At 37.2% G+C, this 21,083-nt stretch overlaps 1 protein-coding gene across 5 annotated transcripts in view; it reads right to left on the bottom strand.

Annotated features, from left to right (window-relative positions):
• The window catches only part of CLCN3 (chloride voltage-gated channel 3), a 104,956-nt gene that overhangs the window by 78,267 nt on the left and 5,606 nt on the right, over window positions 1-21,083 (bottom strand). For all 5 annotated transcript variants that reach the window (XM_009240449.4, XM_009240446.4, XM_054553358.2 and 2 more), the window contains 1 exon segment: window positions 6,788-6,963. In XM_009240449.4, the coding sequence (XP_009238724.1) occupies window positions 6,788-6,947 (160 nt within the window). In that variant the 5' untranslated portion in view covers window positions 6,948-6,963.

The following is a 21,083-nucleotide window of genomic DNA, read 5'->3' as shown; positions in this document are numbered from 1 at the left end:
TCATTGTGGAATCTTGTGATTCAAGTAGGAGATATTGAAGAATGTTAATAATAAAAGCCCTGTGAGGCCGGGCACGGTGGCTTACGCCTGTAATCCTAGCACTTTGAAAGGCCAAGGCAGGTAGATTGCTTGAGCCCAGGAGTTGGAGACCAGCCTGGGCAACATGGAGAAACCCCGTCTCTACAAACAAAATACAAAACAATTAGCCAGGTGTGGTGGTGCACACCTGTAGTCCCAGCTACTCAGGAGGCTGAGGTGGGAGGATGGCTTGAGCCTGGGAGGCAGAGGTTGCAATGAGCTGAGATCGTGCCACTGGGTGTGACAGAGTCAGACCCCTGTCTGGCAAGAGAGCCTGGGCAACAGAGCCAGATCCCATCTCAAAAAAAAAAACAAAAAACAAAAAACAAAGCCCTGTGAAATTTTACTGCTTACTCCAAGCATATTCCTAAAAATCACTGTTTCATACACTAGATAGTAACCACTTCATAATGTCACCGGAAATTTATCTTAATATTAGTAATAGGGTGTCTGCTGAACAATTGGTTAGGTTTTTGTTTTATAAACACTTTGAATCATTTAACTAAACAGGTTCGTTTATTTACTTGCTGCTATGAAGTTTAGAGGCAAATTTGTAGTCTCCTCTTAAGAAGTATATTGGTAAATCGGGCGTGGTGGATCATGCTTATAATCCCACCACTTTGGGAGGCTGAGGCAGGAGGATAGCTTGAGGCCAGGCGTTTGAGACTAGCCTGGTCAACATAGTGAGATCCCATCTCTACAAAACATTTTTTAAAGTTAAAAAAAATAAATTTAAAAATGTATATTGGTAACTTTTATTGGTCTCATATCTACATTTTAGGTCACCTCAAGTTGTTTTCCCTTTGCTTCATCTGTGTCAAATACTTATGCAAATAATTGAATTCTGTTTATCCTTTTAAGTTGCTTTATATCTTTTTTTGGAATGAAGTAGATTATTAGTATATTTCTCACTATAAATACATTTGTATTATGGTTTTACCTAATGAGATCTAAAACCCTAGTTAATATGAATCCGCCTCTTAGAGACAGCTAGTTTCATGTTGATGCCATGTTTCTGCATTTACAGGAGGAAAGGCTGGACCCTGTATTTGTGTTATGTACCTTCACTCTAGGAGGTGTCTTCACACTAAGAGATGGCCACTCAGCTTCTGGCATTATCACTCTGCATCTACTTTGCCAAGCTGCTTCTTTTGAAATGTCTTGTGTAGGCAGTAGTTATGAATATGCCACCCAGAAGAACATGAGATGAATAAACTTACAAATATTTTGAATAAAGCTCAATCTAACAATAGCTATTTGAATGAAAATACTGGAATCTCTTGTAATAGCTCAGAAGGTAGCTTAAGTTTTAGCAGAGGTGGTAGGATCACAACACCTTGACCAGGACAGTCCACCTCTGAGCCTCGTCTGCTATGTGGTTTCTGAGTTCTGAAGCTCAGAATGTTACATATATGGGAAGTAGAATACAATAATCTATGTAATTTCTCTGGATTCCATTCCCAGTTATCACATGCCCCAAGATTTCCAATAAATCAGAAAACCTCACATTTGCATTTTAGTATTTCCAAAGGTTTTTTATTCTTATTTAGAGACTGGGTTTCACTGTTGCCCAGGCCAGAGTGCAGGGGCTATTCACAGGTGCGATCATAGCACCCCACAGCCTTGAATACCTGGGCTCAAGCAATCCTCTTGTCTCAAGCCTCCCAAGCAGCTGGGACTACAGGCACCCAGCTTCCAAGGCTGTTTTTGTTTTTAGTTTTTAAAGTTATGTATAGATAGGAAATCAAACACTTAGGAGTGAGCCCTCTCAACTCTTACTCCTCTCACATTTCCCTCTCATCTATACATAATCAGAAACCTGGGATACCCTTGATGTTGTCAAGTAAACATTTCAGATGTGATAAAAAAGGATATAGGAGCCTAAATTTTAAACTTACTAGCATAATCACGTTATCAACATAAATTAACTACTGAAAGTTAATTTGCTTAAACATGGCTGATTACAGTTTTTACCCCATCAGTCAATCTCAATAACTTCTCTTACTTCAAGTGAAGATAGTACTATCTATTATAAGAACAATTCTAAAGCTGCACTCATGAACAGTCATGTGCTTCATTTTCAATGAGTCAAGAGCCATATGGTTCTCTTTAATGAATACAACTCTGGCAACAAAATCTTGGCTCTCCCTTCCTGTTACTTGCAATAAAAAAATTTTGCATTTTCCATGGAATCTGAATTATTGACCAAAATGACTCATTCAAATTAGATACACCTAATATAAACACATTTCAGGCCTACTTTTTCAGCTTTTTGCTAGCTGAAATTTCTGACTGATACTACTAGTCATCATTATTCAGAATAACTTCTATTTTTTAATCAGTGTACTCTAGATTGTTTAGCACTCACTCTGAGCAGATTGATTACATTTTTGAGATTATTAAGTACACATAGTTACTTTCAAAGCAAGGGCTATGCAACAGATATCTACTGAAGTCAGTAGATTCCAAAGCAGTTTATCTCTGACAAGCTAAATCCTAATCCAGATGTCATATTTGAGTTCTAGAGCTACAGCTTTTCATTAATACTAGTAGAGATGTTACTGACATCTCATTTGAACATGAACATAAAAGAAAACTGCTTATGTTGGGGGTACAGAGTCTAACATATCCAAAGGGGAAGTAATCTAGAAGAAAACAGAAACAGCTACTATTTAGTGCGTCCTTACCATAAGCCAGTCACACTGCTAAGGATTCTATATGCATTATTTGTTAAGATCTCTATATGCATTTAATTCTCAGAGCAATCATTTAAAGAGTTTATTATTTAGGAGTTTACTACTATGTTGTACATGGGAATAAACTGAAGTATAAACAGGCTATGTGACTTGCCAAAAGTTAGAGAGAGAGTAACTGACAGAACTAGGATGTAAATTCAGGTCACCAACTTGAAAGCCACTGAACATCATGGATTTTCATTCAACACATATTCAAAAAAACACTATCAGTACCTTCTGGTAATAGTTATTTTTTGGTATGCTAAAAAGATATGGGGTCACGAAGAATTACTGCTTGACTTACTAACCACTTCCATACTCCTCAGATACTGAGCAGAAACAGAAATAAGTTTTTTCCTCTGAAATCTGCCTTAACCCATAGTGAGAGACCTAAGGTGAGGCTCCAACTTCTTCCAAGACATTCCCCTCCCTGCTACTGTTAACAGGAGAATATCAGCTATGTTGAAAGAAAGAATATTCACTGTCTTAAAAAAGGACATTCACTGTTTCACATATATAATAATTATCCCTATTGCTGGATCTTCATGCATTATCTTCCCTTTCCAACAACCTTCCCAATTCTAAAGGGATATCAAAATGATATCTTTTTTTGGTGAGATGTAACATTTGGAATCTCTACCACCGAATTTAAAACTCACACAGTTATTTTTGACTGTTACTCCACAACTTATACCTTCAACTACACTAACTTTGAGGACAGAATCTTTATATAAACTACCAATAGACTGGGCACAGTGGCTCATGCCTGTAATCCCAGCACTTTGGGAGGCCAAGGCAAGAGGATCGTTTGAACCTAAAAGTTCAAAACCAGCCTGGGCAACATAGTGAGACCCCATTGCTACAAAAAATTTAAAAAATTAGCTGGGTCTGGTGGTGTGCAACTGTGGTCCTAGCTACTCAGAAGGCTGAGGCACAAGTATCTCTTGAGCCCAGGAGGTAAAGGCTGTAGTTAGCCATCATCATGCCACCGCACTCCAGACTAGGCAAAAGAGCGAGACTCTGTCTCCAAAAAAAGAAAAGAAAACACCAATGGTTGCCTACGCTATAGTCATTCCAACTTTATACCTGCTAATTGGGCCTTCCTCTTGTTTGCATGTTAAAGTGCCTAATTTCAGAGAAGGAATCATAATTGTCCTAACCAATCAGTAATCTCATTCCCTTTTGTCAGTTATCAGTCTTGGGGTGGGCATGTGACCCAATTATGGCCAGTGACACATAAGGAAGTCTAATGATAACGTTCTAGAAAAATTATCCTCCCTGATAAAAGAGCAACACAAGTAGATCCTTTCTGTGCCCTTGCCCCATCCTTACTGCTTGGCACTCTCTCCTATTGAAGACCATGAGTAAAGACATAACCAGCACTTGACGGCAATGTGGGAAGATGGAAGGAGTCAGCTCTTCCTGTATCTTTCTACTTCCTAGAGTTAATTTTCTGCCTCACATAAAGGGCCAAAGAGCTATTTAAACACAGAAAAAATAGGTATGCTATTAATTTCACCTAATGTTTCAAATTATGAATATATGTATTTTTCTTATTTATAATTTTGTCATTAAAATTAGAAAAAAAAATCTGTGATAAAGACAGCAAATGACCAATAACAGCAAAATATTGTATTTTAAACCAGTAAATATCCAAGGGAGCTAGAACTTGAAGTGTCAATATTCTGAAAAGAAGTGAAACAAAGAAAGGTAAAACCCAATAGTCTCAACCATTTTTATTCTTGAGCTATTTCCTGGTGAGAAAATGGTAAGGAAGCAGAAAGGGGTAAAAAGAGGTAAAGTATTCTGAAGTCCCTGCATTTTCCATGAAGTGGTGAAAGTACCAATGCCTAGAACTAATAAATCAAGGATACATGTAATAATCTCTAGGGTAGCCTACTGAACAAAAAATAAGAGAACATATAACAAGGTATTGAAGGTAACAGAAATAAGGGGAGAGGAAAGAACAGATGTGACAAACAGAAAACAAATAGAGGATGGTCTGAAACCAAACATATTGGTGATTATGTTAAACGCAAACAGACTATAAATCAATAAAAGACAAAAACAAATTTAAAAAACAAAACTCATATATATGCTGGGCATTGGCATATGGATAAGACAAATATTTCAATGTAACACAGTAGAAAGTCCAGAAACAGATCTACAAAAATATAGCCACTTCATACATGACAAAGATGTCATTGTAGTACATTAGAAAAAGCAAAGTTTTTTCCAACAAATGGTGCAGGGTCAACTAGTTATTCATATGGGAAAAAAATGAATCTGAACTCTTAACCCACATCATATTTAAAAAATTAACTGCAGGTAGGTAGATCTAAATGTGAATACACAAAAATAAAACTTCTAGAACAAAACAGGAGAATATCTTTGTGACCTTGAGGTATGGGAAGACTTGTTAAACAGAACACAAAAAAACACTAAGAATAAAGGAAAAGAAAAAGTTTTTTTGTTGTTGTTGGTGGTGGTGTTTGTTTGTTTTTTGAGACGGGGTTTTGCTCTGGTGCCTAGCAGGAGTGCAGTGGTGCAATCAAAGCTAATTTTTTTTCTTTTGCATTTTTATTGTAGAGACAGAGTCTCGCTTTGTTGCCCAGGTTGGTCTCAAACTCCTGGCCTCGAGCAATCCTCCTGCCTCAGCCTTCCAAAGTGCTGGGATTGCAGGCATAAGCGACTGAGACCGGCTTAGAATAAAGGAAAAGATTAGATGGATTTCATTAGAATTGATGATATCTTCACCAAAAGATTCCTTTAAGAGAGTAAAAAAAATACCACAGAATGAGAGAAGATAACTGCAATACTGTACATGTATCTGAAAAAGGATTCATAATCAGAATGCATAATGAACTCCTATAAAACAGGGAAAAGGACTGAATAGGTGCTTTAAAAGAGGCAATCTAAAAAGCCAATAAACACACAAAAAGGCATTTAAACTCATAAATCATCAAGTAAACATAAATTGAAACCAAAATGAGAGACACTGCAACCACACTAGAATAGCCAATTTTTTAAAAACTGGTATCATGTCTAGGTGAAGATGTGGAGTAACTAGAACTCTCACACATTGCTAGTAGAAATGTACATGCTATATCCACTTTGGTAGTATCTTTGAATAGGGTAATTGACAAAAAAAAAGAAATGGAAGTATCTCTGATAGTATCTGATAATGCTGAGATATACATATTCTATGATCTAAGCATTCCATTCTGTGATATAAATCATACAGAACTGTGTACATAATGTGCACTAAAACACATGCACATGAAAATTCATAGTGGCACTGTTAGCAATAGCCAAAATCTGGAAAAAAAAAAAATAATGAAATGTCAATGTAGAATAACTAACTAAATTGAAGTATGTTTACACAATGGGACACTACACCAACAATGAAAATACGTTAACTATTGTTATACACAACAATATAGATGATTTCGAAACATAAGTAAAAGCCACAGACATAAAAGAGTATACAGTATGAATTCCATATATATAAAGTTCAAATACTTGCAAAACTAATCTAGATAGAAATCAAAATAATATTGAAACTGAAGGTGGAACAAGGAAGGATTCTGAAACTACTGTTAATGTTTTATTTCTTGATTGAGGAGTAGTTATATAATAAATGTTCACTGTGTAGAAATTCATCAATTTCCACACTGATTTGATGACTGTACACCTCTCTGTATTACATTATATTTAAAAGCTTACCCTTAAATGTAGTAGTTTCTTTTGGGGTGATGAGAATGTTTGGAACTAGATATAAACGGTAGTTGCACAACATTGTGAATGTGCTAAATGCCACTCAATTATACACTTTACAATGGTTAAGTTTATGTTATGTAAATTTGATCTCAAATTTTTAAAGTTACTGAAAAATTCAACCTCAGTAAAATAGTGTACATGTTTATTAGCGGATATTCATGAATACAAACATTAGGCTGTCATGCTGAACTTACCAACTGCAGTGTCACCATCTAATAAATTGTCATCTTCAGATGTTTGAAAGTCCATAATAACACCTGCTCCATCTAAAAGTTCCTCATCACTACTTGCACTTGTTATACTGTTGTAGCTGTTTCTATAGTAGCCTCTATGGAACAGCTGCTCAGACTCCATTTAGCTGTCTGATTATCTGTGGGGGGAAAAAGGGGAAAAAGTAGTTTTAACACTTTTCAAACATACAATAAAAATCATCTAGTTTAACATCACAAAAGGAAAGTTATGATCTATATGCTAAAAAAAATTAAGTATATTCACTGTAACAATTGTTACCTTTTATTAAGTCTTTTGGGATGAGGTAATAATTTTATTCTCATTATACAGTTGTAAAAAAGAATGAAGAATCTCTCCAGGTAGATCTCCAATTGTTAAATTGAAAAATGTAAAGTATATTTACATTTTTGCTTGTGTATGTGTAGATTGTCTCAGGAGAGAGTTCCAAGTAAGTTGCCCACCGGGTAGGGAACAAGATGGCTGAAGTACAAGGTCTGAAAGACAGACTGCCCCTTTTGAATATTTTATCAGGTTAAGTACAACCTGATTTTAAAAATAAATGCTACAATTAAAAATTTTTAAAAAATATTTATTTCATTCTCCTTTAATCATTTTAAAATTTAAATCTTCAGAGCCCATGGTCAAACATTAGCCACTGATAAAATGGTAACAGGCAACAAACCAAAACATGTTTTCGTTGTTCTTACTCTCAATATTCTTAAATCTATATTACTCCTAACTAGTTTGATTTTTAAATACATCCACTTACTCAATACCAAAATAAGAGTTCAACATAGGTATGGGGACATTAGTAATAGACTTTTAAGCTGCATGTGTGGGACTTGAAAGATGCAGTCATAAAAGCAGTCAAACCAGTAAGCCTTGTAAAACAAGACTTATCAGATATGGCCTAGTAAGTACACACAGAAAATGACAGATGAAGACTAAAGTAAGCACAGTTCAATTCCAGTGCTGAATTCTAGTAGTGAATTCTGATACTGAAGACTTGGAGTGTTTTAAGACAATCTCTTCTACTCAGTAAATTTTCCTTCTGCAAATGGAAAAATAATCTCAAAGAGCTTTAATAACAAAAAGGTATTTATGAAGTTTTAGAAAACTAGACTATTACTGACAATAAATATCTTTTAAAACAGATTATATAAATTTCCTAACTTAAAGATCACTTTGAAAAAGGTGAAGTTTTGAGAGCTCCTTGAGAGCATGCCTCTACTCTCCACATCTGGCATAATGACTGGCACAGTGTAAGAACAACAAATGTCAAACTATTCAATTAATGAGGTCAAAAAGAGAAATGTATTCAGTTTTCAATTTAAAAAAATCCTCTCTCCAAGAGTATTAAACTATTCTTGGAGGAATAACCCAAACTAGAAAATAAATTAAAAAAGAAAAATGTAAATACTTGCTGCTTTGCAACTTTATGAACATTTTATAGTTATCGCTACCAAAGATGGCATATTATACTGAGGTGAGATTTGTTAGAGTATGTTAATTAAAACAATAGGAAAGTATGAAAGTAGTTGTTCACACTAAGAAATCTGCAGTTCTATAGAGGCAAACAAATTAAATATTATGTGGTTTTGAGAAAATAACCAAAAGGCTTTTAAAAATATAAACATTAATAGTTTAAGAATCATTTAATTTTGATGTACCAAAGCAGGTATGCTAACATTTTGTGAAGAACACAGACACTCTGTTTTTATTTCTTTACAGAATAGAAGGGCTTAACACATGTGGTAACATTTCAGTGATCATTAGCTAGAGGCTACATCCCACTGAGAAATCTCTCTAAAATCATTAAACCTTTTTATGTGTTAAGACTTCAATCAGCAAATTCCAATATATCTCCTCCATTTTATCCCTAAAAGTCTCTCAAAAACCATTAAGTGGTAACTGGAAATTTAACTATTTCTGTTAAAAAAAATTAATTTCATAACACCTTTGAGACACCTAGCCTGCAGATCATTCTTTATAACACGAGCATGCAACTCTGCTCCAAATAAACCAATTAAACTCAGGCCTGCATGGATTTCTATTTCTATAAATTTGATAACTTAAGATAAAAAAAAAAAACTATTGCACTTATTAACCCAGAAACCTGACTGACTGATGCAGCAGCCAGCTGCTACATATGGCTGTTGAGCCATTGAAACATGGCTGGTCCAAACTGAAATGTGCTCTAAGTGTAAAATACCTACCAGATTTCTAAGACTTAATATTTAAAAACGATGTCAAATATTTGACTAGAAATTTTATACTGATTACATGTTGAAATATTTTAGATCTATTGGGTTAAATAAAATATACTTAAAATGAATCTCACCACTTTCTTTTTACCTTTTTAATTTGGCTACTAAAAAGTTAAAAATTATCTATGTGGCTTGCATTTGCAGCACTAACACTTTTATTGAACATCACTGCTATAAAATATTCAAATTTCCATAGTAGCATAAAGGACATAGAAGAAAATCTGAACACTAGTGTTAAATATTTTCAGGTTCTAACCCCAATTTCCAGGCTTGGGTACAAAAGGCCATTTAGACTCTAACACAGCAGCTGAAATTTTACTTATTTAAAAAAAAAATGCAAAGTCACCTTTTCTATTTTAATCGCCAAAAAATATAATCATTTCAAAACATTGTAATAGATACACAGTAGCTTGTAAATATATTCTTACAAAATTATAAAAATTAGAGATAAGCTGGGTGTGGTGGTGCATGCCTGTAGTTCCAGCACTTTAGGAGGCCGAGGCAGGTGGATCGCTTGAGGTCAAGAGCTCAAGACCTGCCTGGCCAAGATGGTGAACCCATCTCTATTAAAAATAAAAAATTAGCTCGGCATGGTGGCAGCCGCCTGTAACCCCAGCTCCCAAGGAAGCTGAGGCATGAAAATCGCTTGAGCCAGAGAGGCGGCGGTTGCAGTGAGCTGAGATTATGCCACTGCACTCCAGCCTGGGCAACAGAGTGAGACTCTGTCTCAAACAAAACAATAATAATAATAATTAGAGATCAACTATGAAAACTGCCAGGAATAAGGCCTCATTTACCTAATAAATTTCTATATTATCTATGTGCAATTATTTTGCTTCCTTTGAATCTGATGACACTGCAGCCAGCACATTTTTTTTCCAAAAAGTAAGTTTGATCATAATCTCTCTCCATTCCATGTTAACATCTCTTACATCTCTTAATCATTTCCTTCTACCCTTAAGAAACAAACTCTTTAATATAACAGAAAAAGTTATATGCAGCCCAACCCCTGCTAGTTCCCCAACTTCTTTTTTTTTTTTGAGAAGGAGTCTCGCCCTGTCACCCAGGCTGGAGTGCAGTGGTGCGATCTTGGCTCACTGCAAACTCCGCCTCCTGGGTTCACGCCATTCTCCTGCCTCAGCCTCCCGAGTAGCTGGGACTACAGGCACCCACCACCGCGCCTGGCTAATTTTTTGTATTTTTAGTAGAGACAGGGTTTCACCATGGTCTCGATCTCCTGACCTCGTGATCCGCCCGCCTCAGACTCCCAAAGTGCTGGGATTACAGGTGTGAGCCACTGCGCCCGGCCCCAGCTTCTTTTAATAATAGCCATTCTGACTGGTGTGAGATGGTGTCTCATTGTGGTTTTGATTTCCATTTCTCTAATGATTAGTGATGTTGAGCATTTTTTCATATGCTTGTTGGTCAGTTGCATATCTTACTTTGAGAAGTATGTACTTCCCGAAGTACTCTAGACTCACTGATCTTTCAATCTCTCAGTCCTACCAAGCTCTTTCCTGACTCCTGCCCCGAGGCCTTTGTTGTTTCCTCTGCCTGGATCATACCCTTTCCTCTTCACCAACTCACTCTCTTAATATTTTGTTGAAGACGCTTACATCTATGTTCATCAGGGATATTGACCTGTAGTTTTCCTTTTTCATTGTGTCTTTGCCAGGTTTTGGTATCGGGGTGAAGCTGGAATGAGTTAAGGAGGAGTCCCTCTTCATTTTTTGGAGTCGTTTCAGTAGAATTGGTACCAGCTTTCTTTGTACATCTGATAGAATTCAGCTACGAATACATCTGGTCCAGGGCTTTTCTGGTTGGTAGGTTTTTTATTACCAATTCCATTTTGGAACTCGATATTGGTCTGTTCAGGATTTCAATTTCTTCCTGATTTAATCTTGGGAGGTTGTTTGTTTCCAGAAGTTATCCATTTCCTCTAAATTTTCTAGTTCGTGTTTACAGAGGTGTTCATAATAGTCTCTGGGGATCTTTTGTATTTCCATGGGATTGGTTGTAATGTCACCTTTGTTGTTTCTGACTGTGTGGTGATTTGGATCTTCTCTCTTTCTCTTTATTAATCTAGCTAACATCGGACAAAGGTCTAATATCTGCAATCTACAAGAAGCAAACAATTCAACAAGCAAAAAACAAACAACATCATTAAAAAGTGGGCAAGGACGGCCGGGCGTGGTGGCTCACGCCTGTAACCCCAGCACTTTGGGAGGCCAAGGCAGGCAGACCACGAGGTCAGGAGACTGAGACCATCGTGGCTAACATGGTGAAACCCCGTCTCTACTAAAAATACAAAAAAATTAGCCAGGCATGGTGGCAGGCGCCTGTAGTCCCAGCTACTTGGGAGGCTGGGGCAGGAGAATGGTGTGAACCCAGGAGGGGGAGCTTGCAGTGAGCCAAGATTGCGGCCACTGCACTCCAGCCTGGGCACTCTGTCTCAAACAAACAAACAACAAAAAGTGGGCAAGGACATGAACAGATACTTCTCAAAGTAAGATATACCACTGGCCAACAAGCAGATGAAAAAATGTTCAACATCACTAATAATTAGAGAAATGGAAATCAAAACCACAATGAGACACCATCTCACACCAGTCAGAATGGTTATTATTAAAAAGCTAAAAAACAACAGATGCTGGCAAGGCTATGGAATGCTTATACCATGTCAGTGGGAATGTAAATTAGCTCAGCCCCCGTGGAAAGCAGTTTGGAGATTTATCAAAGAACTTAAAACAGAAATACCATTTGACCCAGCAATGCCATTACTGGGTATACACCCAAAAGAAAATAAATTGTTCTACATAAAAGACACATGTGCTTATATGTTCATCACAGCACTACTCACAACAGCAAAAACATAGAATCAACCTAGGTGCTCATCAACAGTGGACTGGATAAAGAAAATATGGTACAGGCCGGGTGCGGTGGCTCACGCCTTTAATCCCAGCACTTTGGGAGGCCGAGGCGGGCGGATCACCTGAGGTCAGGAGTTCAAGACCAACCTGGCCAACATGGTAAAACCCTGTCTGTACTAAAAAAAATACAAAAATTAGCTGGGTGTGATGGCAGGTGCCTGTAATTCCAGCTAAGCTACTCGGGAGGCTGAGGCAGGAGAATTGCTTGAACCCGGAAGGCAGAGTTTGCAGTGAGCAGAGATCATGCCACTGCACTCCAGCCTGGGTGACAGAACAAGACTATCTCAAAAAAAAGAAAAGAAAAGAAAACATGGTACATATACACCATGGAACACTACACAGCCATAAAAAGAATAAAATCAAGTCCTTTGCAGCAACGGGGATGCTGCTGGAGACCATTATCCTAAGTGAATTAACACAGTAACAGAAAACCAAATACTCCATGTTCTCATTTTAAGTGGGAGCTAAACATCGGGTACTCACAGACATACAGATGGCAACAATAGTCACTGAGGACTACTAGAGCGGGAAATGTAGGGAAGGAAGCAAGGGCTGAAGAACTGTTGGGTACTATACCCACTTCCTGGGTAATGGGTACAACTATACCCCAAACCTCAGCATCATGCTATATACCCATGTAATAAACCTGCACATCTAAAATAAAAGTTGAAATTATAAAAATAAAAAAATTAACTCTCCTATTCATTTTTCAACTCTTATATCAAGTATCCCTTTATTTAACAAACTCTTAACCAGAGCTTACTATATGCTAGGCAATATCTTAAGCCCTTTACAAATTCATTCATATAATATTCATATTAAATATATGACAACCTTAAAGTATAGGTGCTATTATTGTCCCCACTAAAAATGAGGAATTGAGGCACAAAGCATGTAAATAACTCGCCCAAAGTCATGCAGTTATTAAGGAAAGCTTCCCTGATCCACTTACTATCTGGATCAAATTTTCTCATTATTAGTTCTTATCGCTCTCTTTTACAGCACTTACCACAGGTGAATATTAAATTTATTTCTATGATTATTTAATATCTGTCTGCCATTGTAGAACGTGTTATGTCTCACACTCAATTTTTGCTCAACACTGCATACTGAATGGTTAGCAAAACATGTCACATTAGACCAGGGGCAGTGGCTCACAGCTGTAATCCCAGCACTTTGAGAGGCCCAGGAGGGCAGATCACCTGAGGTCAGGAGTTCAAGACCAGCATGGCCAACATGGTGAAACCCCGTCTCTACTAAAAATACAAAAATTAGCTGGGCGTGGTGGTGCGTGCCTGTAATCCCAGCTACTCAGGAGGCTGAGGCAGAAGAATCACTTCAGCCCAGGAGGCAGAGGTTGCAGTGAGCTGAGGTCACACCACTCACTGCACTCCAACCTGGGCAACTGAGCAAGATCCGCCTCAAAAAAAAAAATGTGTCACAGTAGGTGTTCGGTTTTTTTCAATTAAATTTTTATTTTGAGATAACTGTGGTTCCACATGTAGTTACAATAAATAATACAGAAAAAAATCCTGTATATCCTCTACCCAGTTTCCATTAATGGGAACATCTCACAAAACTATAGTACAATATCACAATCAAGATACTGATATTGATACAGTCAAGATACAGAATATTCCATCACCACAGGTATCTCTCATGTTGCCGTTTTATAGCCATCCCTCCTTAACCCCTAGCAACCCATAGTCTGTTTTCTACTTCAATAATTTTGCCAATTCAAGAATGTTATATAAATGATATGATACGGGGATTAACTCTTTGTTCTCAGCACAATTCTCTGGAGATTCATCCAGGGTGTTACATGTGTCAATAGTTCCTTCCTTTTTATCATAGCAGTCTATGATAACAGATATGCCACAGTTTGTTCAGTTTGTTTAACCATTCACCCACTGAAGAACATCTGGCTTGTTTCTACGTTTTGGTGACTATGAATAAAGCTGCTACAAACATGCAGGTACAGGTTTTTGTAATAGCCTTCATTTCTTTGGGCTAAATGTCAAAGAGTACAATAGTTGGGTCACACAGCAGTCACGTATTTGGTTTTTAAAGAAACTGCCAAATTGTTTTCCAGAGTGGCTGTACCATTGTACATTTCTACCAACAATGTATGAGTGATCCAGTTTCTTGACATCGTTGCCAGCAGTTGGTGTTGTCACTATTTCTTCTTTTAGCTATTCTGATAGATGCACAGTAGTATCTTGTTGCTTTAATTTGCATCTCCCTAATGGGTAATGATGTTGAACACTTTCTATGTGCTCATTTGCTATATGTGTAATCCTCTTCAGTGAAATGACTATGTCTTTTGTCCATTTTCTAACTGGACTGCTTTCATACTGTTGAGTTTTAAGAGTTCTTTATATATTACCGATACTAGTTATTTGTCAGTGTGTTGTCTGCAAATATTTTCTCCCCTCTGTAGTTTATCTTTTCATCTTTTTAACAGGGTCTATAACAGAGCAAAAATATTTAATTTTGATGAAGTTTAACTTATCAATTTTTCCTTTAAGGAGTATTCTTTTGATGGCAAGTCAAAGAAACATATGCCTAACCCTACCTCCCCAAAATTTTCTTCTATTTTTTCATAAAGTTTTATAGTTTAATATTTTTATATTTCAGTCTGTGATCCATTTTAATTTGTGTATGCATAGGGTATGAGACATAGGTTGAGGTTCCTTTATTGCGGGGGGCAGATGGGACAGTGTAATGGATGTCTAACTGTTCCAGTACCAACTGTTGAAAAGTTATCTACCTACGTTGAATTGTTTTGTGCTTTTTACAAAAACTAGGCATATTTATGTGGATCTATTTCAGAGTTCCCTGTTCTGTTCCACTGATCTGTGTCTATATCTACCATACCATACTACACAGTCTTGATTACTGTAACTACATAATAAGTCTTGAGATTGGGTAGATTAATTTTTCACACCTTATTCTTATTTTTTCATTGCCTTTTCATGTAAATTTTAGAATAATCCTGTCCATATCTAAAAAAAACTTGTTGGGTTAATTATATTGTATGAATAAATAACAAGTGTATAAGAAATAAATTGTACATGTCTTCCTTGATGTTGTAAAAGAGAGAAAATTCAACAAGACCTAAACTAAATAAATAAATATTTGCCCCAAAAGTGCTTGCCCTCCTATTTTTCCTATCTCAGTTTATAGGATCACCATTTATCTAGTATCCAAAGCTAGTTTCCAGAGTCATTTATTCATTTATTTGATAATTATTTACTGCACACTTAGCATGTACCAGGCACAAAGCCAGGTTCTAGGGTAATGAATAAGATATGATTCCTGTTCCTAAGGCAGTGAAGGTGACTGACATAAACAAATAATGACAGTATGGTATGATACACATCACAGGAGAGGTATATACAATGCATTTGATAAACCTGAGAAAAGTAAGCAAGCTGGCTGGCAAAGAATCTGTGAGCACTTAATAGAGGGAATGTTTTAGCAAAATATTGAAAAATTAGGATAAATTAATTGGGCTATGAGGTAAAAAGTCAATACAGGCACACACACAAAAAAAGTACGTGCAGCTGCACAAAAGCATCATAGTAAAACCTGCTTGGGTAGCTTATGTAAGAGGTAAAGGACCAGAGAGTAGCTACAGAGGTGGACATAGGCCAGATCACGAAGGGGAGGGGCTCATGTGTCACGCTAAGAAACTTACATACTCATCTATATACGGGGGAAACCATGAAGAACTTTAGAGAAATCACATGATCAGACACGAATTTTAGCAAGCCAACACTAGCAGCAGTGTGAAACACAGATAAGAAGGATAAAAGACTGAAGGACTACAGATAGAGGAGCTGGAGACGAGACTAGACATCTGAACAATTCTAAACATAAGATAGGGCATAACTGAACTAAGAGTGACATGATATACATTGGTTTTCATCCATGGTTCCTGGTTTATAAGTCCCACAGCTCTTATTACATTCTTTTTCAATATTAAATTTAATTTTATATAAGTAGAGACAGGATTTCACTATGTTGGCCAGGCTGGTCTCGAATTTCTGGCCTCAAGTGATGCACCCGCCTCGGCCTCCAAAAGTGATGGGATTACAGAGGTAAGCCACTGTGCCTGGCCTTACTACAGTCTTTTGTATAATGCTGGGGCACATTAAACCTCAGAAAACAGAATCTCTTCTCTTGCTGACCTTTTCCTGCCCTCCTTTCCACCAACCCAAGGTAGAACTCTAATCTTCCACAGCCTGTCTGACTGTGGGTCATAAGACCTTCACTTTAGAAGGGAGCTTGCCCCAGACCCTGGAAGAAGGAATGCTGCAGAGAGGCAGAAGAATCTGGACAGGCCTTGCTGGGTTTCCCCACTAGGTCTATTAGTGCTGTTAGGTCATACCCTTTTTGTCCAATCACATTTCTACACAGTTGTTGACTGTGCCTATGTAATGAAGCCTCCATAAAAACCCAAAAGGAGTGGATTCAGAGAGCTTCTGGATAGCTGAACATTGGAGGCTCCTGGAAGGTGGCGCACCAAGGGAAGGCATGGAAGCTCCATGCTCTTTCCCCTATCTCCCCCTATGCATCTGTTCATCTGTATCCTTTGAATATCCTTTATAATAAACCAGTAAGTGTTTCTCTGAGTTCTATGAGCTGCTCTAGCACATTAATTGAACCCAAGGACGTAAGGAGTTGGGGGGTCATGGAATCCCTGATTTATAGCCAGTGTTATCAGAAGCACAGGCAAAATCAAAATAACCTGGGGCTTGTGATTAGCATTGGAAGTGGGGGAAGTCTTTTGGGAACTGCCCTCAACCTGTGGTGTCTGACACTACCTCCAAGTACACAGTATTGGAACTGGGGGGCACCCAGTTGATATCTGCTGCAGAACTGACTGGTTGGTTGCTGTGGAGGGGAGAAACCTCCAAGCATCTGGTCACAGAACTCTTCTGTGTGAATTGTTGTTGTGTTGAGTGAGAGAATAAAAAAATACTTCGGCTGTGATTTTACTCTGCTCACTAAGACACATCAATATTGAGAAGCAGAGAGAGTTTGAAGAAATATTTAAGAGGACCTGGTAATTAATAAGATATAGGGAATGGTAAAGAAGAATCTAAGATACCCACTAAGGTTCCATCTTGATTAACTGAAAACAGTTGGCAGAAACAAATTTCAGTCTCCTGCAACTCACAGAACTCAAGACCACCGTGTTCTTTCTAACTTTAGGATTATACATCGAGGCTTTAGTTTCTATTCCAGGTCAGACTATGAAGAAGGTTACCTCCATTACACTGACCTGAGCCCCAAAACTGCAAACACTAAGCAATATGCCACCAGAATTTGGGAGCAAAAATAGGAAAACCATGGAAATGGGTGGCGAAAGGATCCACAGCCTGAGATATGCACACTAATTTTTCATTGTTCCCAACAAAGTTTTGTCTCTCCCATAAAGGAGACTGACTGGGTACAGTTGAGAACCACATCTAATTCCCAAAGGTGTGTCAGTCAACTCTTTAACTGTTAAGCTAAAAAGAAAAGTAGATATAAACTGGGTGAAAGAAGAAAAAGATTGTCAATGTCAGCAACTAGAGAGATGGAACAAAAGTCTCAAGAGCAACGATGGCAGAGAGGTGAAAATCTGAGCTAGCCATTTGTATATAAGGAGCATTTTCATATAAATATTGTAAAAACTGTGCTAAGTACTAGTCATAGATTGAAATGTGAAAAGAGGCCGGGCACGGTGGCTCACGCCTGTAATTTCAGCACTTTGGGAGGCCGAAGTGGGCGGATCACCTAGGTCAGGAGTTCAAGACCAGCCTGGCCAATATGGGGAAACCCCATCTCTAATAAAAGTACAAAAATTAGCCAGGCGTGGTGGCGGGCGCCTGCAATCCCAGCTACTCAGGAGGCTGAGGCAGAAGAATAGCTTGAACCCGGGAGGCAGAGGTTGCAGTTAGCTGAAATCATGCCACTGCACTCTAGCCTGGGCAACAAGAACAAGACTCCGCCTCAAACAAAAGAAAAAAAAATGTGAAAAGGAATTTCAACATAACTTATTCATTTACTAACGTTTATAGAATAGCTAACAATGTACCAGAAATTATGATAAATATGAGCACAGTTTTTATTGTATTAATGCCATTATATTTGTATAGGCCCTACAGCTTTCAGTAGACTTCAGCATAAATTACATTATACATTTTCCTCAAGAGGGATGCTGTAATAGCTTTCTAAAAATTAGTACATATTCCAGCCCAGTGCAGTGGCTCATGCCTGTAATCCCAACACTTTGGGATGCTGAGGTGGGCAGATCACATGAGGTCAGGAGTTCGAGACCAGTCTGGCCAACAGGGTGAAACCCTGTCCCTACTAAAAATACAAAAACTGGCTGGGCACAGTGGCTTATGCCTGTAATCCCAGCACTTTGGGTGGCCAAGGCGGGTGGATCACCTGAGGTCAGGAGTTCAAGACCAGCCTGGCCAACATGGTAAAACCTTGTCTCTGCTAAAAAGACAAAAATTAGCCAGGAGTGGTGGCGCGCACTTGTAATCCCAGCTACTCCAGAGGCTGAGGCATGAGAATCGCTTGAACCCAGGAGGCAGAGGTTGCAGTGAGCAGAGATTGTACCACTACACTCCAGCTGGGGTAACAGAACAAGACTCTATCTCAAAAAAAAAGTCACTACTATACCTCAGGAATTAGTGTGTTCTACTGATTACATTAGCACTGGGCAAGGTTCAATTTAAATCAAGTTCTCCAAGTACCCAAAGTAAAATCAACATATCTAATCTTTGCTATACTGACCTAATTTTAAACTGATTTTATAGGATTACTTTTCTTTCTTCCAATACAGTGATTCATCTTCTGCATTTAAGGTAGATATTAGAGATATCTAAAAGGATCTATGATACATTAGGGTCACTGATTTCTATCAGAAAAGTAGGTAAAATTATGAGTATTATTTCATTTTGGAAATATAAACAATTAAAAAATGCAAACATTGTGTTCTATGTAGAGATGCATTTGAGCAAATTATTAAACCCACCTACTTCCATGAACCATATGAAGTATCACAATAAAAGACACATAACACAGTAAGACTTACTTTTTAAAAAGGGCAGAAGAGCAAGATTAGATGGAGAAAAGGCTGAAAGTGTTTAATTAGACCCATAGGGTTATTAAAACAGAAGGAATTTATTTTAATACAAATTGTCAACACATACAAGATATGACAATAATAGAACTAATTTCTCTCAAAATAATATTACTTGATAGTTTATCCTTACTGTTCATTCAGTTACCTGCATGTCCAAATTCTTGTGCCTTATTTTTCTTCAAAAAAGCAATAAATGAATAATTTGCTGAAGGAAATAGCTCTCTGAAGAAAATGACTTAGACTTACGAAATCTTTTAGTGTCATTCAAAAGTTAAACGCTACTATTCACAATAGTCAAGATATGGAAACAACCTAAGTGTCCATCAAGGGATGAATGGATAAAGAAAATGTGGTATATATACAGAATGGAATACTATACAGCCTTTAAAAGGAAGAAAAGTATGTCATTTTCAAAAACATGGATTAACCTGGAGGACATTATGCTAAGTGAAATAAATAAGACACAAAAAAACAAATACTGCATGATCTCACATATGTGTAAAGTCTAAAAAAAAAAAAGTCAAACTCAGGGAGGCAGAGCAGAATGGTGGCCTGCAAAGTCTAGGGAGAGGGAGGAAAAAGGAAAGGAGAGAGGTTAGTCAAAGAATACAAAGTTTCAATCAGAGGAATAAGTTTTAGAGATCTATTGCATAGCATGGTGACTATAATTATTAATAACGTACTATATACCTCAAAATTGCTAAAAGTTAATTTTAAACGTTCCTACCACAAACAAATGGCAAGTAGGTGATATGATGGATATGTTAATTTGCTTGATTTAACCTTTCTACAATATATACATTTATCAAAACATCACACTGAACCCCATAAATACATACAATGATTATTTGTCAATTAAAAATAAATAAAAACAGACAAAAAAAACCAAATTCCTCAGGGGCAGCGGGTATAAATGCTAGAGGATTTCAAGAGGACAACGCAATAAACACACATACAAATATAACGCTCAGATTATAACAAGGAAGAAAGATAAAACAATAAACCAACAAAAAGTTGCTGTGGAAGACAGAAACTTTGAAAACTAAATAGTCTTCATGATTTTAAAAGATAGAAACTGTTCAATTATTTCTCACAAGTAATAGCAAGAAATATATTTATTTAACTTGGTTCCAGTCAAAGCTGCAGATCAAATCTCTCTGGATTTCAACAATGAAAGTGAGGCAGGGGGTTCAATCTCCATTTTAAACTTCACTGAAGATTTATCTTTAAGAACCAAAATGAATCACAGCTATAATGTTTATGTACAGATGTGAATGTGCATATTTAAAAAATTAAAATGTTTATTAGAGTAGTAAGATTATGAGTATTCCTTTTAAAAACACTGTTTCCCAGACTCTGTAATTTTACATTGCTTTTATAATTGAACCCACAAGCCATGTCTCTCCTTGTTTTTCTCTAGCATTTTGACTATTCGAAACTACAGTATGGTGCAGCAGAGAGCAGGAGCTCTGAAATCATACTCCCAGGCTTCAGTCTCAGTTCTGAGAGTTACTGTAGGGGAAGTTAGTTAAATTTTCTGTGCCTCAGTTTCTACGAATGTAAAATGGGATTAGTGAAAGTATCTACTTCGTGGGGTTGGTGTGAAAATTGAGATAATTCACAAAAATTACTTGGAAAAGAGCCTGAAAACATAAAATGCATTCAATAAATATTAACACTTATTATAAAATATTATACATTTTAGATCCCTGCTGACAAGTTTGACTACCAAACTAAGTTGGAAGTTCTACAAAGCAGTGATAGTGGCCAAACCCCACAGCATACTGCTTTGATATAGGACCCACCACAGAGATCAAATCTGGCTTCCTGAGCCGTCTGAAAATTATGACCAACATGTCACAACAGGAAATGGAAAGTCTACCACTAATATGACCTGGAAAATAGCCAATTT

Source organism: Pongo abelii, chromosome 3, assembly GCF_028885655.2.
Source record: "Pongo abelii isolate AG06213 chromosome 3, NHGRI_mPonAbe1-v2.0_pri, whole genome shotgun sequence".
NCBI lineage: Eukaryota > Metazoa > Chordata > Mammalia > Primates > Hominidae > Pongo > Pongo abelii.
The sequence above is the reverse complement of the archived record's forward strand: the minus strand, read 5'-3'. Positions and strand labels throughout refer to the sequence as shown.